Here is a 27,288-nt window from a genome sequence, read left to right on the forward strand (position 1 = left end):
AACAACAACATCATCGCCTTTTGGTATTGTCTCTTCCTCCTCTTCTCTTGGATCACCCCCAAAGAAGCTGAAGAAGTCTCAGTACAAACAATGCTTATTAGACTGTATTAGCGCTAATTCATTCAACATTAAAAAGATATTTAGATGATATAACAAGCAAGATAAGCTAAAAATTGCAGCTTCTATAAACTATAAAATTAGAAGAATGTTGCTGAATCAGATAAAAAGAACATATAAGCAGAAGTTATAGCATGAAATAAAGAAGATTATGTGAACTAATTTGGAAGTTACTAAAAACACTACTTGAAGAATAAGATTAAAATGAAAGAAAATGCATATATTTATGTGTGTGTTAGGTCAACAACATGAAAACTTAAAAAAAAAACATCCTAATAGTTTGCCATGATGAATCCCCTTTGCATCTAGATGTTTCTTGTTCAATGCATTTGAGTATAACACTATTTGGTTGACAAAGGCTGATAAGTTTTCTATAACACTATTTGGTAAAAGCATTTGAGTATGATTTATATAGTAAAAGCTCTAGATAAAGAACAAATATCTTGATGCTAAACTAAACATTACAAAATGCATTGGCCAGTTTCCTTCTATTGTTGTTGTTGTTGTTCTTGTTGTCCTCAAAACATAAGTAGAAGAGAATCCCCACTAGAGAAGTTCATTAGGAAAATCACACAATAAACCACTTGCTATTTCTCTTCCCACTGAATTTAGTGGATAATGATAGCAAGTTATGAAGTCTAAAAATGAGTTAGATGTAATGCAACAGCTAGTATGACCGTAGCTAATATGATTGGAAATACAATTCACAATTGTGATCCCAAATTGCTTCATAGAAGCTTATGTTCTTTTTTATTCATAAAAGGAGTCCAATAGAATAAAATACAATCATGAATTATCTCATCATGACAGTGATCCCAATTGCTTCATAGAAGCTCTTATGTCTTTGTTCTCCTCATGACAAGGTTCCAATAGAATGATCTATAACTTCAAAAGAGATCAATCATTTGTAAACAATATATTCTAATTTAAGGTATTCATTCACATCCCTTCTTGCTAGGCCCTATTTGGGCATTTTTTGTAGCAGGATGGTTGTTTTGAAAATTGCCACACATTATCCATTATGTTCCAAAACAAATTCAAATATCCTTGCATTGATGGGAAGAAAGCAACAACATATAGGTTTAATTGGTGAAATAAAATGGTAATTCCATGAGATCAATAGGCAAGAGTAGCTTATGTACCAAGCCTACGATTGAATTGAGCAGTCAAAGACTAAAAAGTATGTCTGACAGAGAAACAATTCCAATGGACAGGAGTATACAAATATCCACAATATAATACAAATATTAAAATAGGATATTTTCTTACCTGCTAAAAATGTCTTGAAAATTCATTCCCGAGCCCCTTCCACCCCCAGCAGCATGTTGCTTCAATCCCTCCTCGCCATACCGATCATAGATTTTCCTTTTTTCACCGTCAGAGAGCACTTCATAAGCTGGCGCCAAAAAGATCAAATTCTCAGAAACGCAACCGACTATCACAAAATCCGCACGTTAGCAAGAACAGAAGCACTAAATTCCGATAAAAAGAAAGCCGATATCACATTTCATCCACAGTTCCAAGAAAAAGAAACTAAAACACAAAAATCTGTCAACCCACCATTACTGATCTCCGCAAATTTCCTGTTGGCCTCTTCGTTTCCTGGGTTCTTATCCGGATGATACTTCAAAGCGAGCTTCCTGTAGGCCCTCTTGATCTGCTCCTCCGAAGCTCCCTTCGCCACTTGCAACACGTCGTAATAACTCTTCCTGGAACCCCAAACTTCTCGGAGATAAAAAACGACGCAAAGCCTACAGGAAAACGAAACCCAGCAGCGAATCGATCGAGCCGTACCCTCCGAGCGCGCAAAGAGAGTAGACGAGGAGCAAGGCGACGAGGAAGAGGAGACCTCTCGCCGGAGTCGCCATGGGAAGACTTGCGATGGACCGATCGAATCGGCGCTTCTCCGATCGGAGACGGTTTTTTTTAATAATAATAATAATAAATAAATAAATAAATAAATAGAAATCATCGAGCAGATGACGTGGCGACTCGAGACGTGGATCAACAAAATTGCACCAATGAGCGAAGGAGCCGGAAATATGAGACCAATAGAAATGGACCACGTGGCGCAGACCCCATTAATTAGTGATTCCGGAGACTTATTTTGGGGAAAATTTTATTTTGCCCTATAATTTTAACTGTTTCACTGAAACCCCCAGAAGTAATTATGCAATAATTTTTTTATTCAAATCCTTCTTGGTAATACTCAATAGCCAATTAATGGTACCGTGGTTAGGATATTAGATTGTCACCTGGACATTTGCGATTCGATCCTTAACTACAACGTATTTGTAAGATTTTTTTTTTTCAAATAGGGAGCGGAATCAAGGATGTGGGTGCACTTCTCGATTTATAGAACCGGACCGATCACCTCCAGAGATAATCAATGAGGCTAACTAAGATTTATCATTTTTTTTCGATAGCCAATTAATCAGATATAATTGAGTTTTAATGACAGTACATTATAGATTATTTTTTTTAATAAAAAATATTTGATTATGAAATGCCCTACCATTTGCACTTTTTAATTTCATGCGATGATCATAAAATAAAAAAAAATTATAAGATCAAATCCATCATAATTAATTGATTCAAAGAATTATATAATTGGATTACAAAAAATAATGGATTACTTGATAGATCCATTACAAAATTAGCCAACTTCAATTTTTTTTTATTGAGAAAATTATCTCACGATGTGTTTATTTATTTTAAAGCAATTAAAATTTTTTGAATGAATCCGTTGACTATATATTACAATTCTACCCCCATTAATATAAGTTGACTTTTATCAAAATAAATAACACACTCCTAATCTTTACCCATTTGAAAAAAAAATCAAAAAAGACTTTCAAATTTTTTTGGATAATCTAAGTATTGATTTTATCCCCTTTTTTTTATAATCCAGATGAATTTCATTCCACTGGAGGGCCTCACATTTTATCCAATTGATCCCTGAAATAGATGATTTTCTTTCTGCTTTACTTATTAAATAAATTCAAAACATAACATTTTAGAATATTCATCCTCCTATTTTTTATAGGAGGGATTTGGAAGAGCTGATCCTCATTTAATTTAATCAAAAATATTATAAATAGAACTCCTTAAATTTGATCAATATTCCTTCATCTTAATTAGTAAAAAAGTCAAAATTATTTAAATAATTACCATAATTATTTAAAAATTATTTTGATAAATTTATTTTAAAAATTAATATAAAAATACTCTTTATATAAATTTTCTTTTACCGAAACAAATCAATTTATTTTTATACACTGACGTTGGAATAAATATAATTAGTTAGAAAAATATAATGAGATGACTTTTTAAGAACGCACACTTTGCCACTTTGGGCATACAAATCTAACGGCGTTAGATTTTTTTTCCTTTTAGATTTTTTGTAAAGGAAAAAAAATCTAACGGATTTAACTCCCTTATAGTAAACAACTATGAGCAACTTTGGTCACAGGAATCTTTTGGGAGGATGGAGATCTTGCATGGTCGGATTTAATGTGATCAGACCTTTCACGATCGCCAATTACGACCGCAGATCCAAGGGAGGATGCGCAGCTCGGAGCAGGGAAGCGGCGGTGACGCCAGCGAGGGCTTGGCCTCCTACTGGTGGCGTTCCATCGCCGAGGAGTCGCCGAAGGGGGACGGCACGTCGCCGCATGCGCGGGTTGTGAGCGAGCTCGAGCGGCTCGCGGCGGCGGGGACCGACTCCCTCGACGAGCTCCGGCACAGGCTTCTTTCCTACAAGCCCGGGGATCTCTGGTTCCCTACCGGCGGGATCCCGAAGGAGGAGATGGACGTCCCCCCAGTCATCACCATCCTGCTGGTGGGGATCGCCGGCGCCGGCAAAAGCTCGCTGGTGGATCTCATGTACTGCGTCCTCGGCCGCGCAGGATTGGTCCACTTCACATCCCCTGCAGGTATCCCCTTCGATCGCATCGAAGATTTGATCTTTCCTCTTCGATCTGCTTCTTCCTCGGAAAAAGCTTCGATTTTTAATTTAGTTGGAGATTAAAATCCGAAAGATTGCAAACTGTCTTCCAGATTGGGCTTAGATCTCGTTCTTAATGCTCTGTCGCAGACAAAGAGGGGCGAACGGTGTGCCTGGAGGAACACAATGTGTTGAGGTCAATGCGAAATGGTTTCTGCGTCTTCGATTCCCGAGGTTTCGACTGCCGCAGAATGGCCGATGGCCTCCAGGAAGTGGCGGAGTGGATGCGCCACGGTGTCCGGCACCGCCAGCCGTGCCACGGCGCCGGCGATGACTCGACATCCGCTGGGTTCCACGCAGTCAATCGCTTCGCCCGCCGGCGGGTCAACTGCACCGTGGTGGTCGCCGACCTCTACGACCTCTACCAATCGCTCCTCTCCGGCGATAGCAGCCCGCTCGAGGCCACCGGCGAGCTCTTCCACTTCCCTCCCATCAGAAACAGTTCCAGTGAGTCCTAACCCTAAAATTCGTACCTTTTTTTCAGTAGGCATTTCGTCGAACGCCCAACGCTCATCCCTTGGCATTCCCAAACAGCGGAGAGCCCGGTGTTGGTGCTGACTCACGGCGACAAGTTATCGCCGGAGGAGAGGATGGCGGCACGGGAGAAGGTGTGCGCGTACCTGGGCGTCTCGGAGACGAAGGGCGCCTACGACATCTCGTGCCTGAACGAGTACGGCGCGGCGGTGGAGGAGATGGACCCGGCGACGTCGTACGCCGTGGGCGAGGCGGTGTTCCGGGCGCTGGCGGCGGCGGACAGGAACCACCGCCCGAGGATCCGGCCCGAGGACTGGCTGCTTCTGGTGGTCTCATGGCTGATGTGCGGCCTCGCCGCCATCTTCGCCTTCCTCTCTTCCTGCTGCGCCAAGATTGGTAAACGCAAATAATGAACAGAGATGTTGAGCTATGGAATTTTGATGAATGGCCTGTTTAAACTAGATTAAATCTTACTTTGTAATGCTTGATGCTTGAGCGTGTAATGTCATGTTTCTTTTAAGTAAACATGGAATTCTATCTCAAATGTTTCTTTGTAAATAAACTCGATCTTAAAGTTGAATATACTCTCTATTCCTTCTTTATTTTCTATATACTCTAGAAGTAGTACTGTGGTCAAATAAACTAATTCGTGATAGAACGAATCAATTTATCTAAAAATTATTATACGAGTTACAAATAAAAATTTTAAATTTGATTGTTAATTAGGTGACTTAAATCCACAAGCTTATTAAAATTTTCATTTTTATTTTACATTTTAGAAAAAAAAATAAATTTCTTAACTTATGGACCAACTCAAACCCAACACGAACCGATCCACGTGGATCCAAACCCAGACGAATCAACCCACCTGAATCCATCTTAAAATAAATAAATAAAATACTAACTCAACCTATTTAAATTATTTGACAAGACAAATCAATCTAAATATTCAACAGATTTAATCCAAATTAACGGACTCTATCTAAAAGTATTTGTTTCACTTCTTCAATCATTTTGTTTAACATAGTACATGCCAACAACCATTTAAGATTCAAATTTGGATTATCTAATCCTCTGAATACTTTACCATATCACACTCGTGGGGTGCTTTCTTTAGCATTTTCGATATACACATGCATGTATATAAATCATAGCACTCTAAAATCAGTTGAGATGCTTGTTTGAATGAATTATCAACAACAAGATGTGCTTGTTTTTCACAAACTACAGATTTTGGAATAGAACACAATGGCTTCACAAAAATCTTTTAGTTTGCCTCATTTGGGGAACTAAAAATTTATTGAAGACTCTAATCCAAACAAGATTAAACTTGTGATGATTGCTCTGGTAACAATGAATATATCATCACTTTGAAGGTAATTTACATTGTGTACGATTGATACTGATATGTACAAAAAGAGAAAGAAAAGCTACTACCTCGCATTTTTCTTGTGTATATACACAAAATTGGCTTCTATCTTTCCAACCTGTTGGATATATATTCCGCGGCTTCAAATGAGAATAAGTTGAAGAATCATTACCAGTCGTATCGGAGCAATTGCCGCAGCTTGCAGTTCTGTGGTAGGTTTATATAAATAAACCACTTGGGTTTCACTTGAGATTGCTACGATGCAGGATGTGCATTCCCCAGCTTTTAGACTTCCCTTCTTCGATTGTCGATAGTAAAACCTGTAAAAGGTATTCTGCTTCTTCCTCGTTTGGCAATTCAATACTCGTATGAAAAACTGGCAAAGATGGTGAGGGATTCCAAGGTCTATTTTTTGTGATTCCTCTTTTCTGCACCATTACTGTCTCAAGATAGCTTCCAACAACATTCACAACCTCCTCTGTCCTATCAATATGAACCACACCCTGCAAACTCATTTCGGTTTCTATAACCCATTCTGGATCAGGAGGAATGCCAAGAAACTCAGGTGTGCCCAACCCCAACAGGAAAGACGACGAAACTACCAAAACCAGCCTCTTGCTGATGATCACGAACCTGCCTGCTTGTTTTAGTGGTTTGCACATCACAAATATCTCATCTTTCAATCTCAGTCCATCTGCCTGAAGCACTGCCACTCCGATAGCTTCATCCCATGAGTACGGTGACAAAGGAAGCTCTCTGGCTAAAGGCCTCGGCAATCGAGTACGAAAGTGACAGGACTGATGTGGGCTACTCCTGTTTCTAATACTTTGAGCAGTTTTCCCTGTAGCTTCAAGGATGCTAGCTACTGGCCTTGCAATAAGCCCAGCAGTCCCCATTGCTATACCTGTAGAATGTATTAAACTAAAAAGTCGAATAATGTGACCTAAAAAAGGGGGGGAAACAGTTCGATATTTGAAGGATGGAAACCTGACAAAACCCCTGGTAAACCATGCTTTTCAGCACCTCTGATTGGAAACTGAAGCAGTCCTGTGAGCCCCTGGTACATTTAATTTCTATCATTATTTTATCCACAGCTCCAAGTTAGCTTATGATAATTGATATCAGCTGATCACAAAATCATATGCAAGTGAAAGGATGCTTTTTATTATGGGAAATAGGAAGCGAACTCAACATAGTGAGAAGACAGTGTAGATCACGGTGGCATCGACCAACCAATTGAAGAACTGGAGATTTCAGGTGGGGGAAATCATGAAAGTGGTGGATTCATGGGGACCAATATCAAGGAGAGATTATTTTGCTCCTTCACGATAAAGGGAACATGATGAAGAGATATGACCCAGGGCAAGGATTGGTATAGAATAGATCAAAGGGAATGCTGGCATTGTTTTACTCATATGAATTTGCTTAACAAGATTGTAGAGAAGGGAATATTACAAGGAGTAAAACTTATATGAATTCATCTCCATTTGCATTAAAGTAAAAAATGAATGAAAATTATTCTTAATTCAACTATTTAATTGATGCAATGCTATTAAAAAGTAAAAAACTTAATTGAGGAAGCATGTATGGACATAATACATGAAGAAGCATAATGATGAAAATTTAGCACACTTTAACACATGAAGAAGCATGCCAAGTATCAATACAATGTGACAATAAAATTTTAATTCAAATGACTATCTAATTGATATACTCTTATTTTTGTAAGTAAATAAACTAAGTGAATAGATACTAGAGAATAAATCCCATAAATTTATTTCAGCATGCTTCAAATGTTGAAACTGGGTCATTCCAGCTAGGGACAAATACCAGCGTGGAACAATATTTGAAACCTTACAAGTTAACTCTAAAAAATCATATAGTATACATGTAATTAAAAACTAAGATAGATCGTTCTTGTCAATTATAGATTGAAGATATACCTCTAAAAATTCATTCAGAACACCTTTGCCATGCGAATCTAGGTAATTCAGCTGCTCCTCCAGTGGAGGAGGACCGTGCTGATCAAATGTAAATGCCACAATGCCCTGAATGAGAAAATGTTAAAATTTGCAATGAATTTGCTCAAGTGATAAACAAGACAACAAATATGCTTTATCAATGTGAAAGTACCTTATGTGCAACCTTACTGAATTGACTGGTGGCACTGCTAATGGCATATACTGTATTGTTTAGAAGACCTTTCGAACCTTGTGCTATGCTGGTTATCAATCCACTGGGGCTCCTCTGTGAAAGCCCAATTTATTCATTAGAAATACAAAAAAAAAAATAAAAATTTATTACATTGGATGTAGCTGACCTGTACGACTCCTTTTCCAGAAAAGGATAGAAAGTCTCGGATACCAAGACCAACATTCCTTGCAAAACCCACTGGATTTCCAATAACACCAGCAGAACCAAGCACCTACAGTTTACGAAGCAACCAGACCACAAAAGGTTTGAATGTCGTTGGATTTGAAAAATAAATGGCAAAAATGGATGAGGAAATCTCATTCAATTGATAAAAAGTGCTATTGCTCGCTTAGTCCAGCAATATATGAAAATAAAATAGAATACACCCATGTAGAACTACTACTATATTAACTTGCCAATCATATCAAATTGGAAACTTAAACTAAAATGAAAGTTCTAGATTAAGTCATTTTTTCAAAGAAATCAACAATTTGATTTTTAAAACTATATACAGAGAAAATCATAGGCATCAACGCATTTCTAATGAACCGTTAGGCAACCATAAAAGACTGGACATTTATCATGAAAGATAGACTACTAGCATGTGTGTATCCCAAATCAAAATGCATACGATCTGTGTGGTTGAATTTGAACCCAAGCTCCTCATGCCGCAGACTCATAACCAATTTAAATAAGTATTGCACACTCTATTATTCAAAAATGAGGATCGTAGATTACATCCAAAATAACCACCTGAAAAGACCCATCCACGCAGACAATTTAATGTATATATAACAAATAAAACACATTCAGGGATTATATTACCAAGAGAAATGACACAGATTCAAAATATATTGCTACTGATGGTTGACTAAAAAGAATCCATCCCAAGATTAGGGAGAATTTTAGGTGATACGAGCTGTCAGTTACCATATATGATTTTTGTTTCCTACACATACATGATTTTCATTACAATAGTAAGGCAATGCAAACTGAAATTACAAAACATAATGCACAATTCACCTTGTACATTTCATGGAACAATTGCCTAGTGTAGTGCCGAGTTACAATTTCCTGTATTGACTCGGGGCTAGCCATAAGATGCGCTAATGTTAGTTGGCTAAACTGAACAGGCACTGCTTCAATATCAACAAGGGCCATCAACCCTCTCTGCAACAAAATATATCCATGAAAAAGATCATTGGAAGATGAATATGAACCACACTGGCAATTAGCACCTACTACTTTTAAGCAATAACATTCATAAACTAATATATGGCATGAATAGAATAAAACTTTAAAGGTACCATTATAAAGGTGGTTTCATAGTGATATTAGTGGTATCGAGTAATCCATTTAAACAAGCACTGGATCCAAGCCAAACTTGCCTTGTTCCTCTTTCTAGAAATGCAGGCCATATGTTTCACTTTGAAATTGTATATCAAAAATCCTCATCAAGCCGACAACATTTATTTTCCTAGTAGTAATTAATCTTCATGTAGAGGATATGAATATTACTAATGGTATATCCTTTTCAGATAAGAGTTCGATGGAGTGATAAATCTATGTATTTGACCCTAAAATAAATAGGATACCACAAGATTGGTGACAATTGATTATTTCAGATGATGTAATATCAAATTATATTAAAGTTTTAATTAATATTTTATAATTAATAATAAGCACACCCAAAATTTAATAATATTAACAAAAAATTAATAAACAGATGGAGGTTAATGAACACATTAAAATTATAGAGATTAAACATTAAGCAAATAATCACCAGTAAAAATTTAAAATAAAAAACACCTGAATTAATTGAAAGTTAATTATAAATAAATGTATTTATTAATGCATCTCCGATTAGTAATAAATTGGTTGTAAACCAACAGATTAAAAATTAACCATATTGTTTATAATTAACTAACTATATATTTTATATAACTACCAATATGAAAATTTTAATGTATCTATTAATGCATTTCTGATTAACAATAAATTAAGTATAAATCAATAATTTTTATCTATGTTCCTTTTCTCTTAAGATTTATGCCACCTTCTCATTGTATCTCATCATTGTCTACTTTTATTATGCCTTGAACTCCATCTCAGTGCTTGTGAACTATTCCTCTGCCTTCACAACTACACAATGCCTTTGCCTCTACTGCTTCAATTAAGTCTTAACTAGTACAGGGCAAAAAAAGCAACATGGACAATATATTGATCGGCACACAGTACCTAAAAAATTGTCTATGCCAACACTACAGTAGTTCTAGTCGAACAACAGAATAGTGACTTTACCCATACCACTCAAAAGAAAACATAACTTCAAAAGTTGCCTCAAACAAGATGATCCACATTACATAATATAAACTTGGAGAGAAATCAATGGACTTTTCGAGTGTCATAATAAGCTATTTGTAGATTATCAAAATCAAATGATGTTGCAGAAAGGATAAAAGTGAACCATATAATAAAGGAAAGAACTAAGAAATTTTAGAGGCATTCATTTTAAAGAACATAAGAACATAGATTATTGAGTAAAAATAATAATAAACCAGCCTTACAATTTCTAGTAAAGAACATTCTCAGAAACAGCCCAACTACCTGAAGTGTGTTGCTGTGGAAGTGCGATAAAGATTCCATATTTACACCGACTTCATTTCTTATCACCCAAGGAGTACTCGAGAAACTAAATATTGAACAAAGTTGATAGACGTTTAATTGAGAGTATTTAGGAGCAATTGCATAAAAATTTGAAAAATTGAACTGCCAGAAATAGGATCGTCTTATATTTCTATCAAGCATAGTAGACGAAGAGAGATAGGAACTTTTCACCTTAAGGACAACTTTAGAGGAGCCAATTGAAAAAGTTCAACATATATCTTCTTCTTCCGTCTTGCTAAAAGAAAAATATGTTGCCATGGAGCACCAACTGGAACCACAAAAGGTAACAATGCACTCCTTTCTTGAGTTGCAAAAACTGTTTTCTCCTTAAGCACATTTTTTCCATTGTAAACGTGAGCATTTCCCAAGTTTCTATCTGCACTATTACTATGATTCCCCAATTCAAAATTTCTCCCTAAGCTTGTGTTCAGTAGTCTTGAAGATACTGCTTTAAAATACTCAAACAAGCTCAATAATACTTGTTCTTCCAGTTCAATTGACAATGGAGCCAATCTATAAATAAAAATGTAACATAAGAAGGGTCTCGATGCATATACAAATGGATAAAAGGGTAAAAAAACCAATTCATACCCAAAATCTATGTGTTCAAAGGAGACCAAAGATTTATCCATATTCCTCCACCTGGCTGCAGCAAAGTAAATGACCGGTTCGACAGCACTGTTAAGAGTGGACTCTTTGTGAGAATTTTTGTTTTCCCAATTTCTCAAGATGTTCGTTGCTAGTCCTCTGTTCTCCTTATCAAACGAGAGCAGTATAGGATATGGAGTATCAGACAATTGATTATCAATTTGAAGAGACAAGGTTTTCAAAGATATCTTCTGCTGATCTAAACTTTGCACCAAAACAACAGTGGTCTCCTTTGCACATGCGAAAATCAATTCCTTTGAACAAACAATACATCTTGATGAGAATATATTAATGACATTTTCTGTACTATTTTGCAAAATTAACATGCTCAAGAAGCAAATTACCTGAGGAGTGGAACTCATCAAGGAAATCCCAATAAATGGCAAATGTATTGTGAACATTTCAGTGTAACCAGCATTGCTCGTCTTCTGATCAAATATTTCTTTATCTCTGAATTCAAGAGAGCCACTCCCTTTAAGGTTATTAACAACATGATAATTTGAGTCAATGATACTGAGAACCTGTAGTAAAAGCATAGAGAAGATATCCTTTAAAATTTGCAATTTGAACACTATATACCAGCCTATGCAACTTAAATGAGAAAGAACCTTGACTGCTCCCTCAGAATGCACAGAGATGCATAATCGTCTTTCAGGTTTCTGCATAAGAAATAGATGCCTTAGGAAACAACTGCACCAGAAAATAAACTTCCTTTGCAGCAGATATCCAACATACAAGTTAGTACTTGGATAGATCACAGTAAAAAATCAAGGTTTATAGATGAAGTTCAGATGTTTTTTCAAAAAAACTACACAAAATTTACAAAAGGCAGCCCAGTGCACGAAACTCCCGCAAATGCGGAGTCCCGGAGAAGAGTCTATTGTAAGGTTTAAAATATCAAGTCGTGCCGAGGTTTCGGTCCCAAACCAGAACGATATAGTTTCGGTACCGTATTGTGTTGGTATAATTTTGATATTTTAAAATATAAAATATATTAACTAAAAATAAAAAATTTAATCTAAATATTTAAAAATAAAAAAATAAAATATTTTTTAAAAAATAATACGATAATTTTAAGAGGTTTTAATTAAGTCTATTTAAATTACCTCAACTATAGCTAGAAGTTTATTATTATACCTAAGTTTTAAAACCTAATTTTTAAAAAAAATCCGCGCGATCGCGACCGGTGCACGCGCGGGTCGGCGATCCGGGCATGCGCGACGCCTCCATCCCGGCCGGAACGCTATGTTGGTGCCGGTCCGCTAATTGAATGAAAATTTTCGCTAGTATCGAACGAAATGGCTCGAGATTTCAAACCTTGGTCTATTGTACATAACCTTACCTGTTTTGCAAGAGGTTATTTATGAGATTCAAACCCGTGACCTCCAAGTCACACAACACAAAATTTATGAAGTAAGAAAAAATTTTGAGGTTGCCAGCAAAGCATCTTTCTAAAATTTTATTATGAAATAAATAAATAAATGTCATGCTAGTAGAGGGATAAACAATATGTTTTTCTTTGTTAACTATGATTTTAGTTTCAATACCTCGGTTGTTGAAGGTAAGCATACAGGTTCATGTTCCTTTATATCATCCAGACTATATGCGCCTAAAATTCGCTCCCCAGGAACCTAGCAATATATACATATTGATTTAGCTTTAATTGAAATGAATGCTTTTACACGAATGATGGAAGATTGGCATACCTCAACAATGAGACGATGCAGGTAGCAAGGTTCATCCCATGAGTACTGGTAAGATGTGTAGGGATGGATTGTGGTATCACATGATTCACATTTTTGTTGGTAAATGCGCAATGTCTGAGAATCATAAAAACAACTGTAGGTTAAAAATTTATAATTTGCTATCAGTGCATGGTTCCATTTTGAACTAGTGTCATATTTTGAATCTACTCAGATCTTTCTCCCTCATCTTTGAGCAATGTCAGGATTAATTTTGTTTGTGTCCAGGATTGCATGGTTTATTGGTTTGATGAAATAACATATCTATTTTTAGCCATGGAACCATTTTGAACTAACGTCACATACTTTTAATGATGTGTTTCCATTATTAATAACAAACATGAACTGGGTTAGATAAACATCTACTACAAAAACAAAATTTCAAGACTGAGAAAGATCTGAGTAGAAGTTCAAACAGAAACAAAGCTAGGCGCTTTTATTACCATAAAACAATTTATATTATTATACTTCACAACGTAAAATGCTCCAAAAGGATATTACCTCCATTGAGAAATTGTCTATCCTATATGGCATAAAGCCAGTATCATCATCAGACAGAAGAATTAAATGTGTCATAGAATGCCCACTGGAGTTCTTGATCATATCTTCTTTGCTTATTGACATGTCAGCATTTTGTACTTCAACTCGAACCATGTTAGATACACTGCTTATATAATTTCTAACTTTTACTTGAGCATCTCCAAGACAATCTGGACGGAAGTTTCCTGACCATTGTGAACCAGCTTCACTGAATCGAAGAGAAATAAGCATCTCTCTGCAGTAGATTAATGCTCATGAATTATAGTGTGGAAATATATATATATATATATATATATATATATATATATATATATATATATAAGTCGTAAAAAAAATGTTACTAGTGCAAAGATGAAGGCAAATGTTTCAGTATTCAAATGGGTAAGCAAACTGTTGATTGATGAAAATGTTTGATGAAATTGAGAACCTACACTATGAGTAATCCAAGTAGCATTTTGAATTCAAATTGATAAAGAAAAACTGTTGGAAATATCACTAACGTTGGTAAAGAGTGTTATATCCAACAAGGAGCATATAAAGCTCAATACAAGTAGTTGTATACAAGATTTGAAATTTCACTATGCCAGAACAAAATAGTGGCATGCCATACCAGGGTGTGCCAACACATTATGCCAGAGGCATCACGGAGAAGGAGAAGACAAAGTAAATGAAGAAGAGCAGGAGAGGGGGGAAGAGGATGAACAAGATTTGTGAAAATCCTTAGTTGATCGCTTTTCTATGTTGTTTCATGAAATAGTGGAGAAATTGTAGTCATCTTGCAATCGTTTGCTCGTGGACAAAGGATGAACTCGTGAACGAAGGATGAGCTCGTGGATGAACTTGCATTTAAAGGATGAGCTCATAGACTGCTCATAGACGAACTTGCGAACAAAGGATTAGCTCAGAATGAGGGATCTACTCGCATGCCCGAGATTTTGGATCTCCTCATGAGTCGATCAGCAGATAGAACAAAAGTTCTTGCCTGTGCCAAACATGGAATGAAATTTAAAGCATTGCTTCTGTATAAAAAACACAATGATCCTCAACCTTCCTCAAATGAACATGATCTCTTTATTGCATAGTGTAAATGATATCAGAACAAAAATTTTACTCTAATTTTTACCAGATACTAATGCCATCATGGTGCAAGTATGAAAAATGAGTTGAAAGGACATTAACAAGGGAAACAAGCTTAAATAAAAGGAAAACATCAAACTCCATTATTTAGTGAGACCTAAGTTGTCCATATGGATCTCAAAAATAAACCATCCAAGCAGAATAGAGGTCCACAGGATGTTACCAAATATGCTTTTGACCAAGTACAGCATACTGTGTGGTAAAGCAGATGATTAAATAATAAAGTTGCACCAATGGCCAGATCAGCATTTTAAACTTGAAGAATATTCACCTATGAAATAAGGTGCGATGCTGAAATTTTTTTAAATAAATTTTAGATTCCACCATTTAATGGAACATTCTAAAGATGCACATGGGTCCTTCAAGATATTAGTTTACCAATTGCTACTCTAGTGCCAAGAAAGAAAATAATGGATGCTCATTTGAGGGGTTCTCCATAAAGTTCAAGATAATAATCTTAGCTGTGAAGGCCTTTATTACTCATCAGCATCTATGATGCTGTGATATATTTGGGCAAATGCTCAAGTCTCCACATCAACAGAAAATGTCCTAGATTGAAACTTGTTAACAGTGCACAAAGATGGATAGTTCAGCATTGGTACAAAACTAAATAGGGTCATTAGACTACTAAAAGTGGAATTTGCATCTCATTGCAATAGAAGAAACCTTGATGTATCAGACCAGTGAAGCTGAGAATGTTGCCCTACTCCCAAATGGTGGGAAATGTTAGTTCCTTTCTGTCTGTACAACAAGTTCTTATTGCAGGCATTACATATGATGTATCTGCAATAAATAAAAAATACATATATTAAGCCTGGTTGATTCCATGACATTTGCTACATAAGCTGAATAGAATGCTAGTGAACGCTCATCAATTAGATTACTGATCAGAAGGAATCTATTAACATTTGCAAAGAAACAAAAATACCATAATAGAATGATGATCAAAATAGAGTACAATATTTATTAAGACCAAGATTGAAGTTTTTTAACTGAGTTGGAAAAATAGTAACTATCGAGTCCCTTCTTATCCACTTAAAGAAAATATCATGGGTTTGATTCATCTTACTTCAAAAAGAAAAACCTAGTATAAAACAACAATGAGAAGAATATTGAAGTAAATGTTGAAACATATAATTAAATATAAATGAACACACAATTGCAGTTTGGACAGATTATCAGTGTGTTATGCATTTTCATTATTTTTTCTTTGCAAATTACCTGGGCTGAAAGACAATTACCCTTGTCCTCCCAGATAACTCCCCAGAAACAGGGACTGATGCTGCACAGATTAAAAATGCACCAGAAGCAAATGGCTGAGGAACAGTGATGTTTGCCGAACCACTTGCTGTGACAAGAGAAAATGGTTTAGACCAAGATAGATTTCGATTGCTCTCGTATCGGGTTTTTGACAAACTAGCAGCCAGCTTAACCACAAGTTCAGTAGCAGGAATATGGCTGATGGGGCCATAGATACATGGCTTTATTTTTAGGTTGTGTCCATCATGTACAAATCCAACACCCTTCCCATCTTTCCATGATAAAAAAGATGAGCTCCTCCTAACTTTACCATCTGTTTTACTAGAATAAGAAACTCCTGTTTCCTCAGCGAAACTTGTATGGTGAATTGAAGATTGGCTGTATTCCTCTTTTCCAAAATTATTGCCACATTTTCTGCTCTCCAAAGAACTATCAAAGAGAACTGAACCAGAAGACAATCTTGACTCTGAAGACAAAAATGCAAGGCCATCATTTTGAGTGAGAAGATGTTTTTCTTCAGTCTCATTATAACTTGGAGGAATAACGATGGCATTTCCTGTTCCCTCACTGTTGACATCTAAGATTGTGAGAAACAAACCAGTACAATTATACAACAAAAATGGAACAGAAAGACATATCTCCCTTGCCCCGCAATATGCATCCATTGTTTTATCCAGAGTGGCACAAATAAGACCTGCGATAATGTTTAAGTCAGCCCACAATGCAATGTTCAGAGTTATCAAAAGAAGTGAAGATTTTACCACTTGAATTTTCAGGATAAAATGTCAATTTTTCTGAAGAAGAGTAAACAGAACCATTTAATCTGCACATTGAAGAAAATGAGTCTGCTCGAGGAAACTTTGATGCAATATTCTGGAACTGTTCCATTTTGAAGGTCAACCCAAGGTCATGTGCAGAATCAATATGAAAAATAGACGTGGTACCAACCTGAAAGGTGCATAATGTCAAAGAATTATAATAGGTATCAAAACTGAAGGATATTTATATACTGTCTATAAAAGGTTAGTAAGAAGCACAAAGCAAAACCTCTGAAAGAGAAAAAGTGCGTGTGATTCCAGCACATTCTACTGTCAAGGACAAGCAGTTAGGAAGATAATTTTTCACCAAGAGGGGAGTATTCAGCCTCACATGTCGAATAAAATGATTCCTCAGAAAAGTTGACTTGTTACTTCTAAAGAGAGATGGTTCAGTCTCCTGTATTTTTACTGGTGAATGCTCTTTTGCTGCATCTACGGAGCAGAAGCTATAGTCCTGAATTGATATGCAGCAGCGGAATGGATCATTACTAGGATGACATGGATAGCACACAAAAGATCTCAGATATCCAAGTTTACTTTCATGGGATAATATATTTGACAGTGAATGTGCCTCACTCCACAAGTATTGTGTCCCAGCTGGATGCCACCTGATTTGACCAGACTCTGCCAAGTGCAATGGCAAAGGAATATCATGTCCTGGAAGTACTGGTCCTAGGATCTGAAACAACAAAGAGTTGGCCACATTGTTGAGAATTTTCTATCCAGAAACAAAGATTTAAATTTAGGACAACCCTTCTAGTTTCTACTAAAATTTCAAAAAAGATGAGAGCAGCAATTTTAGAAGTAAAAAAATCAAAAAAGTTATCTTACTAAAAAGGCTTATAAGTCAAGCAAACAAATGTGAGAACTTGGAAAGTATTGAAACCCTACCATGATCTTTACAAAAGACTCCTGAATATAGTCTTTTTGACATACCAATGTTGGCAGGAGATGACAAAGTTACATAGTTAATTGTAAATTTATTGTAGCTTGATAATGTCCAAGAATTCTACCTTGGAAGACACACCCAGTGGAATGTCAAACCGTACTTCCAAAGGCACTGAAGTTGCATTGAAAAGTATAACCTGAAACATATATAGAAGTTATTCTATCCATGTCCAAATAAATTTACTTTCAACAAATTGAAATAAGTACCGTTGAGTACAGTCTTATGATCTTGCTATAGTGATGCATAGAAACCTCAAATACTACAGGAACAAATAATCCCTCATGTTGATCGCTTTTGTACTGCTCCCCGGTCTTACAGTTGTTTCCATCTTTGTCAATATCCACAAGAACTGAGTGCTTGCTTTTAGAGAAATTCACCTCAAAAAAGCTAAGACCCACAAGGTCCATTGACATAGGCTCTGAAGGCCCAGAAGTTCCTTCAAAGTATATAGAAATCATATGATGTGATATGACACTCATCTTTTTGTCTAGAAGCCTGTCAGAAGAATTAGATGGCCTATATTGAAAAAAATGTTCATCAAGAGTTTCCTCAACAAAAATTGGAACAGAAACCCCTGGCTGAACAACATTTTCATTGTTCATATGATAGTTGTACACATCATCCATGTCAGCAGATCCACAGTGCACATGGTATGTCAGAGGTAGTGATGTATCATTATAGAGGATATATGGGGCATATCTTCTGCTATGTATTTCTTCAGTAGTCTGTAATCCCAAGATTCCATGAGGATCTTGAAATCCATAAGCATCATCATTCTTGAAAGCATCGGTAACCACGTGATTCAATCTAAAAATAGCCTGCAGAAAACTTCAAGATCAGGAGAAGAAAATACAAGAATACAGATCTTCTACAAACTCAAGCCATCCTTACCTTGTTTGAAAGATCTATTAGAGAAAAATATGGAATATTTTGAAGTAAAGACAGAACCAGTTACATGTCAAAATGACTGATCATTTGAGAGGGGATGTCCCATTAGCGTGAGCACTCAAAGGACCCCAGTACCCTCTCGTGTGGGAATATGGCTGTTGTTAACAGTATTGCAGTCAATTAGTTTGTTTATAGGTGTAGTGGGTTTAGTTCCACAATGATACTTCTAGTTTTATAGTTTCATCATGAGTCATATATATACCTGTGTGGCAAGTATCTTCAACAAATGTAACATAGTATCAGAGGTATTCTTTTCCAGTTACAATTTTACAAAGCGGTATTCCCCCTTAGGGGGAGGTCTCCGGCCTCCCCTCATCCACCCCTTTTTTTCTATCCTCACTCTTGCTACACTGAATCCGCAAAACCACATCCTATCTGAATGCTTGCCTTGTCCAGATTAACTCATCCAAATTGGCTATGCTACTTCAGTGGGGCTAGCATGAAGAGGATCTCCACTATCTCACTGCTGGCATTCCTGAAAACGGACTGAAGAAATGCTCGCGTTCCATATTGCAACTCTCTACATTTGGTCATCTCCTCTCCTTCATTGCATGAACACCTTAGCAGACTTTCATGAATCACCCAGTTGTGCAGTGAAAGTGTGGAGAGCACCCTTACATGCACTTCTCCACAATGCAACTCCCCGCGAATCTATGGACATGTGTGCATTTTCTTCACATGATCCTCTCCTTTAACCATCACAACAATCTTCTCCATGAGCCACCACTTTGTTTTCACTTGTAGGCAACAACACCAAAATTAGAGTTGTGACCTACCTCTTCTAGAGTAGCTAACCATCAGACACTATTTTCTACTTCTGCAAGCTCCTTCAAGTGAAGAGTTCTCTAAGTCTTTTTCCCTCTCTAGAGGGCAGACAAACCGTTGGTTTTGGACAGCGAGCCGACAGTCTCTTTTCCGACATCAATCTGCTCACTGGTGGATCTACATTGCTCAAATGCTCCCAACTCCTGGCATCTCTCATACACAATCCACGAGCACTTAAGTTCAAGGCATATCTTCATCAAGTGTATCAGCAGGACTTGTTTTTCTATTTAACTTTCTATCTGTGTAACAAGATGGGGATTTATCAGTATTATGCTTGAATTGAGTACTGGAGTTAATAATTAAGTTTCACTTTATAAGTAATCATTAGATTTTATATTGGAGTTTTACATATGTAGTTGTTATACATCTAGTATTTGAATTAATTAAATGTTCTATTCTCATAACTAAATGAAAAAGTTCTATGCGACTCAAAGCGCTAAGGGAAATTGTATACATTGCCCTAAGCATTCGTCAAAGTTGTATGAAAAAAAGAGCTTTTTTTCAACAAGAATTACATGGATTAAGGAAGATGCAATAGCCTGAACTTTAATATCTAATACATTCTCTAAGTTAGCATTAGTTGCTAGCAGAAAAGTGAAAGACATTTTAAGGGAAAATCATACCTCAATTAGTGGTTCTGTAATATTTAAATTAAGCTGCTTTCTTGAATTTAAAAGCACATCAGTAACTGCATAAGAATTCAAGACATGACCCATATATTTCCGAGTCCAGTTCAACTCAAAACTCCATGGTTCCAGAAAAGCTTCCCACATAACCTACAAATATATAGAGAAATTAAATCATGCATATGATGCAAAGTTACGACTAGTCTCTCTCTCTCAGTCTACCTTATCAATGTTGTTGTAGTTAATCAACAGATCAGCAGCAGCTGAGCCCTCAATGATATCTGCTGTTTGCTTGAATTGCACGAGCATGTTCTTTGTCAAGGTCTCAAGAATAGGTCCATGATAGCTCCACTATGTCAAAGAAACAATAAAATCATGAAAAAACATCATTTATTGGAATTTAAGTTAACAAAACAAGGATGTATATCTGCCGCGACAATGATGCTTCTGATCTACTTAAGAAACCAATACAGACATGTTAAGATCTAATCTTTTTGATTCACCATCTGATCCTAATTTGAAAATTGCAAAAGAGATTAAGGCCAATTTTAACACACCCAAAAAGGCGAACTTCAGATCACCCAAAGAGATGCAATAGAGTATTGGGATGTTGAATGTTGAACATCCTTTACAATCACCTGATTGGAGTGTCCACAATATAGGCCACTGGGATTTTTTCAGGTTGAGAGATTGACTAAAAATGCACCAGATACAACTTATCATATCAAGATAAGGGTGATGTAGAGATTGTTAATTTTATGGATGCTAATTCATCAATTCTTCATGTGGAATTTATGTGGAAGTTCAAAATCAAATGAATTATGTTGTTTGAAAAAGTTTAGGATTATGGAAATATAAGGCATAACGCAGCTACTCATTATAGAGAAGGGAACATACACAAATGACACTACCTGTCCAGTGTTGTGATAGAATCGAAACATTTACAGAGTTAAAAATCAGTCATACTCACTATGAAGTTGTCTGTGAGTATCATCATATTCCAATTGCTTTTCCTAAAGTAGTTTATTGTACTTTACACATGCAATCTATTAGCATCTCCACCACCTATCCCATCTAATGTAGATATATCAGCCGTGATTTATGGTTACCATCCCCCATGAAATTGATACATGAGAATCAACATCTCATATTGCTTCTGTTAAAGTAGTTCATTGTCATCTACAGTTGCAGTTTGTTATAGTGTCTCTCTTCTTGATGTAAAACATGTATGCAATAAGATTTGTATTAGAAAGTTTTTACTCTTAATATTCTTATTGGAGAAGACCCTAATTGCCCCTCAGCTTCATTGCCACCAACAATACCTCATAAGTATTGTATGCATATCATTGTCTCTACTCTTATTCTAAAGTAGATGACAACATCAAAATCTTAACTTCACTCTCTAACATTACCTCTCTTGTGAGTTGTGACGACGGTACATCCTACATGGCCTCCTATAGAAGTTACATGGAACCTCTGAATGTCCTTGATAAATCTATCTAGTTCAATGCCATCAACTATCTTCTTTGCTCTGCTTTCTTATGGGATCTCATGGGGCATGCTTATTTTGATGATGGACCACAATACAAGGTTAAAACCATCATACATTTGAATTGACAAGAACCCAAATATGCTATTGTTTCCTGCTTTCAGTAGCTTCCATCGTTATGTTTCATGAGTTGGCAAAGATACAGGGAATATCCTAAAGCATTGTCAGCACAGTGATGAGCCTTGTCTGAACAGTATGTATTATGCAGACAACTTCAGTAGATTTTAAAGAAAATGGAATGAATTTGCACAACAACACTATCAAACTGATCTTTCTCCAGCTAAAGCAGAATTATGGTTTCCTCATGACTAAGTTTCTACCTAATCTTCATCCTTCTCTGCAGGGAGTTCAATCATGGTTTTCATCCTTGAATCTCTTTGGCATTACCTCAGATCCTGTATTTGTCTAAGATACATGCAACATCATCTCCATCTTAATCAACTTGCTCTATCTATGTACTACTATTACTGGTGGCCGTTTAGTGGTGAAGGAGGTGGGCTTGTTGGATACCATGTAGAAACTTTTTTCCACCCTATCCTCATTGAAGTCACAGAAATAATACTCATTATCATCATTGGAAGAAGCATGGCTATCCTACATCTACTCAGCTTACACCATCTTCTGGTGCCAATGTCACTGCTGCTTCTCATTCTTCTTCCATTCGTTCTGATTCAGATGTCTCTCCCATGAGGATTATGATTATTTATTAGTTTTTTCTCATGCCTGCTAATTCTACAACTGCCTCCACATTTCCTTGTATGGTCTTCTATAGTTGCTCATGGAAGTACAGATTGTTATATTCTATGGAATCCCCTACACATCCAGTAATCATAGACGATTTTCAATTCTTCATAAGTTCCTGACCTCTTGACCATAAATAATGGATCTCTATCCCATTGATAAGAAAAAGATTAAATTTAGCTCTTTTCTTTTTTATATAGACGACATTCACTTTGTGCCAAGTTTACAAATCATCTTTATGTTGCTGCTCTTACTCCTTCCAGAAAAAAGAACAAATCTGGAAAGCTAGAAATATACAGCAGGACACACACATGAATATTCTATAATGAGTGGTAATATACTAATATTTGGCAAACAAGTTTTAGATTGTGAACTTCCCAATAAAAAAATTGGATTTTTTGTGAGCCATAACAAAGAAGAAAATAAATATATCAAGGAATTCCCATCTTATTGAAATAAACAATCATGATCAAGCAATCAATAAGAAAGAAGGCTTAAGTTGGATAGCATACCCGTCCATCACTCAATAGCAAGGTGCCCTTCTTCAAATGAAGTTTGAGATCCACACAATTTTTTGATATAGGGGAAGATTCAGTCTCAGGAACAATTAATCGAAAGCAATTCAAGAAGTACAACACTTGATATGAAATTCCAATGTCAAATGATTGTACAGCAACATCAGAGCATATATTTACCAGCTCTTTCTGCTTCCTATCTATGATAATTCCTGTTCTCACCTGAGATACGTGAATAAATGGAATGGAAGTAATTTCAGAATTGAGAACCATCTCCAACCTCATTCTCACCTGGTCCAAATTAAACGTCATCTCCATACTTTTATCAAGGATGGTCATTTCACAAAATTTACTGTGGACAGTGAGCTTCAAATAGCTACAATTTTTTAACTTGCAAAGCTGCATACTCTCTGCTAGATTATCACAGGGAACATCCAGAGAATTTAACACATCTACTTCAAGTATTTCTGAATTTATCAACTCATCCTCACCTGAGCTAGGAATATATAAAGAAGCTGAAATGTTTTCTGATTTAATAGCCCAACTAACGATTAGGGGATCTGGGGAAATATGACATTCAGACTCTAGTTCGTCATTGGAAGAAACCGGAGTGCCCTCTAAATGTGTTGAGTATGACTGAAGAAGCTCAACAATATTGTTCCAGTCAGACACATGTAGCCAAATTTCAAGGCAAGGTATGCTGACAAAAAGTTCAAATATAGCATCACAAGATTTAGATAAACTGAAATGAAGATGAGATGAACTGATAACTTCAGGTGTGATTGATAATAAAAGAATATTTTTACTTGAAGAGCGCATAACCAGATATGGGATATTCACTACTAGAGATTGTAGCATTGCACTTTGCATCATGGCAGATAGATTAAGTTGTGTTTCAACACTTGCAATAAGTGGAGAATCTTCATCTCCAAAATGATACAGTGATATGGAAAGTGTTTTAATACAACATTGAATACTGATAATAGATTGACTTGGCACAAAATCTTCCTTCTTACTATTTCTGCACCACTGCAAGAACAGCAAGGCATCAGATGTATACTTCTCAGATTTGTCAGTAACTGATGATAACTGATCGATAGCATCAGCAACAGCTTCTACTCCATCTATAAAGTAGTCATCTGACACAAAACAAAATAGCAGATTCATCAGTGAAAATTATTTACACAGTAATCAAGGTTCTAATATGAAAGAAATAGCAGCAACTCAGCCGTACCTCTTGCAATTAAGTTACAGATGCTTAAGTTCACCATTACCAAAAAAGGGATAGTAGAATTTTGGGAATCATCCTTTGTATCCAAGGGAATTCGGATCCATAAATCAGCATCTAGTTGTGTAATGAGAGGCATATTTGCATTAGACATACATTTGGCTGGTCCCAACAGAAACTTTTTATCATCCCCAAGCAGCAAAAGAGATAAAGATGTACTTCTTCCAAATACATTAACAATCTTAACTGCTTCAGAGCATGTGGATTCTGGAAACATGCAGTTAGAAGGAATCTCTCCACAAGCACCTGATGAATTGGACACTGGAATGAAGCTGCCAACTAGTTTAGGCAACTCAAGATGTACACAGTATTCATGATTCTCAAGAGGTAAAAGCAGAGTTGAATTGAGCACTTCAAACTTGTAGAATAAATGATTCAGCACAATTTCAGAGCCTTCATAATCAAATGTCCAATCAGGTAAAGAAAAGTAACCAATCAATAAACTCAGAAAATCAGAAGAAAGTATGCAGCAGACATGTTGGATGCCAATACTTATTTCCGTTGCAGGGAGCATTGTATTCATTTTTCCTTTTCTTACACAAATATTCAATATCGGAAAATTGCTTGCTGATGATGGACCCAAGAGGACCTCATGGATATTGAGAAAAGACCATGATGATGAAAGTGTTACCCCTTGAATGGATGATTGTAAATCCCAACAGTCAGTTTCACAAAATCTAAGATGAGAGATAGATGTAGGTACATGGTAAGTATTCCCAAAATGCAAGAGGAATCATGAAAATATGCATTAATCCGATTCAGAGAGAACTTCATGCTAAAGCAATTGCTGTTGGCACTTGAAACTTCTTTAATGCCAGTTGAGGGCAATCTCATGTTCGAACTCTTGGTTATACATGGCATTTTTTCAGAGAATTCTTCATTCTTGATACATAATTCTTTTAATTCTGAAAGACCAAGTATACTTGAACTTTTAAGACTGTTTAGGAAACCTGAATTAACTATAGAGACAAATGGGAAATGGTGTGAAGAAAATTTGGGGCAGGCAGACTGTTCAAAATTGTAGAAATTGGAGAAAACAGACTCACACCACTCATTGTCAGCTATTTCCAGGTCAATATTATTCTCACTCAGCCTAGATGACTTGACGGAAGTTCTAGCAATAGAAGATTGCACTTTATGAATGAACTTCTGCAGTAATCCGGAAAGTTTTGGATAAATATGAAGATCAATATCACATAAGAACAAACTGCACTCCTGCTGTGTTGCAAAGCCTCCTGCTTGAGCTTGGTATTGCAACTCTAGGCAATGTGTCCCAGAACTTCCACTGGAGGGCAGTTCTTGTATGCTGAGACCTGCATGCTGAGTATCCGCATTTATAGTGCCACATATTTCATTTCTTTTTGAGCACAATAAATTACAATTTGATCCATTATACAAACGCAGATAATCTATTTTCAACGTATTTGCAAGGAATGAAAGACTCATAGCTTCCCGTAGAGAGTACCTAAAGTGTACATCTCTAGAAGTAAGAGAGATAGTTGCGTTATTTTCTGCATCTTCTTCAAGATCAAGATTACATTGCCAGCTGTCAAATTTGACAGACACAGAACATGGAAAGGAGTGGGAATTATGTGTGCTGTCACTGATAACATATGGATCATCTTCAGCAAATATCTGAGGCCCAAGCACTGACCACAAGTCCTGCACTCTGAGGAGAGCATCGACTATTTCTACGGAGATATGCATAGCATGTGTATGAACAATACAATCAACCTAGATACCAAGGAATTGTTTAATGTGGATATTAGCAAAACTAAAGGCAACTACATAGGCATGAATAAGGAAAGCATTTCTTGAGTGATGTGAATCTGGACAGAAAAATTAATCTGATAATAAAGTCAGAGCAAGAGCTCATCATGCTGGAGCTAAATTATAGTAGATAGAAGAAGCATGAGCATGCAAACAATAGAATCAATTATTCCCTTATGCCTTGCTGATTTGCATAAATGCTCGAGATATAAGTTTAGGGAAGTAAAATATTTATATTTATATCCGAATCATCTTAATATGAGCATACATATCTGCTATACTTCACATTTTCTCTATTTTTATATTTACTAAATATGCAAGAATGTCAGACTCGAGATCTTACCAAGTAACCATAACAGGTTCATAAATTATATCATAAGATGAGACTGGGAGATACTACAATCTAGCAACAACATTTTATAAATTTGGCATTTACATCATCATATTCAATATCTAGTATTTTTATTCTTTAAAAAATCACGTATTATCACGAGCATCTCAAACTTTGCATCATTCTACTATCACAAAGAATGATTACAGTATTAATAAAATAAATATAAAATATAAGTGTCACATTTTTATGTAGCAAGTAATAAATTTATAATTAAGTGGCAATGACAATCTCAAGCTTGGATGAAAAATATTAAGGTCCACATTATGCCTAGACAACCACATTAAATTTGTCTAAAGCTATGAATATGAATATTAATCTTATTTTTTGGAAAGCTAGGTATAGTGATATACCCTTGCATACAGTACAATTCTAGGATTAAGTTCGCATAATAACCTCAAATAGTTGGGACAACCATAGGTTGATGATGATGAAGAAATAACTTATGTAAGATGGATGACCATGACAAGAGTTAAAAAGAATATTTCTGCTTGCAAGTTAAAAAACTCACACATAATCAAAAATTTCTTAGATGATATGAAATTACAAGGATCCACTTTTAGCAAAAGTCAAGCTTTAAAATATTTCTGTGGAAGTATATTTTATTTCATCAAATTTGAGGATTGGCCTAGTAAAAGATGAGGAGAAATAGGATCAGATCACAAGATTTGTGATATCCCAAACCTAATTAACATCCTACTTGGAATTTTGATCA

General features: G+C 36.1%; 3 protein-coding genes across 3 annotated transcripts in view; 1 reads left to right on the forward strand and 2 right to left on the reverse strand.

Moving 5' to 3' along the window:
* LOC141820092 (dnaJ protein ERDJ3B-like) overlaps positions 1–2,015 on the reverse strand; it is a 2,795-nt gene extending 780 nt beyond the window's left edge. Inside the window, exons 1-4 of the mRNA XM_074707374.1 lie at positions 1,912–2,015; positions 1,678–1,826; positions 1,387–1,513; positions 4–67 (exon numbers count right to left, since the gene is read on the reverse strand). Of these exons, the coding sequence (XP_074563475.1) occupies positions 4–67; positions 1,387–1,513; positions 1,678–1,826; positions 1,912–1,985 (414 nt within the window). The 5' untranslated portion in view covers positions 1,986–2,015. The remainder of the gene's footprint in view (positions 1–3; positions 68–1,386; positions 1,514–1,677; positions 1,827–1,911) is intronic.
* Positions 2,016–3,592: 1,577 nt separating this feature from the next.
* On the forward strand, positions 3,593–5,117 carry LOC141820045 (uncharacterized). Its single transcript, XM_074707324.1, has 3 exons — positions 3,593–4,052; positions 4,214–4,570; positions 4,658–5,117. Exons 1-3 carry the CDS (start codon positions 3,683–3,685, stop codon positions 5,005–5,007), a joined length of 1,077 nt encoding a protein of 358 aa, XP_074563425.1. The 5' UTR covers positions 3,593–3,682; the 3' UTR covers positions 5,008–5,117.
* Positions 5,118–5,787: 670 nt separating this feature from the next.
* LOC141819877 (uncharacterized) overlaps positions 5,788–27,288 on the reverse strand; it is a 70,599-nt gene continuing 49,098 nt past the window's right edge. The window contains 25 exon segments of the mRNA XM_074707132.1: positions 5,788–6,870; positions 6,954–7,023; positions 7,910–8,014; positions 8,100–8,213; positions 8,287–8,391; positions 9,183–9,329; positions 10,767–10,851; positions 10,998–11,339; positions 11,418–11,728; positions 11,819–11,995; positions 12,083–12,133; positions 13,022–13,105; positions 13,181–13,294; positions 13,718–13,991; positions 15,560–15,676; positions 16,115–16,847; positions 16,915–17,101; positions 17,201–17,650; positions 17,985–18,056; positions 18,127–18,738; positions 20,317–20,469; positions 20,542–20,670; positions 23,122–24,263; positions 24,359–25,115; positions 25,118–25,725. Coding sequence (XP_074563233.1) covers positions 6,209–6,870; positions 6,954–7,023; positions 7,910–8,014; positions 8,100–8,213; positions 8,287–8,391; positions 9,183–9,329; positions 10,767–10,851; positions 10,998–11,339; positions 11,418–11,728; positions 11,819–11,995; positions 12,083–12,133; positions 13,022–13,105; positions 13,181–13,294; positions 13,718–13,991; positions 15,560–15,676; positions 16,115–16,847; positions 16,915–17,101; positions 17,201–17,650; positions 17,985–18,056; positions 18,127–18,738; positions 20,317–20,469; positions 20,542–20,670; positions 23,122–24,263; positions 24,359–25,115; positions 25,118–25,725 — 7,601 coding nt within the window. The 3' untranslated portion in view covers positions 5,788–6,208.

This window comes from Curcuma longa, unplaced genomic scaffold, assembly GCF_044706935.1.
Source record: "Curcuma longa cultivar G26 ecotype Majalengka, Jawa Barat unplaced genomic scaffold, ITB_CL_G26_1.1 utg2646_np1212_2152390_RagTag, whole genome shotgun sequence".
Classification (NCBI taxonomy): Eukaryota; Viridiplantae; Streptophyta; class Magnoliopsida; order Zingiberales; family Zingiberaceae; genus Curcuma; species Curcuma longa.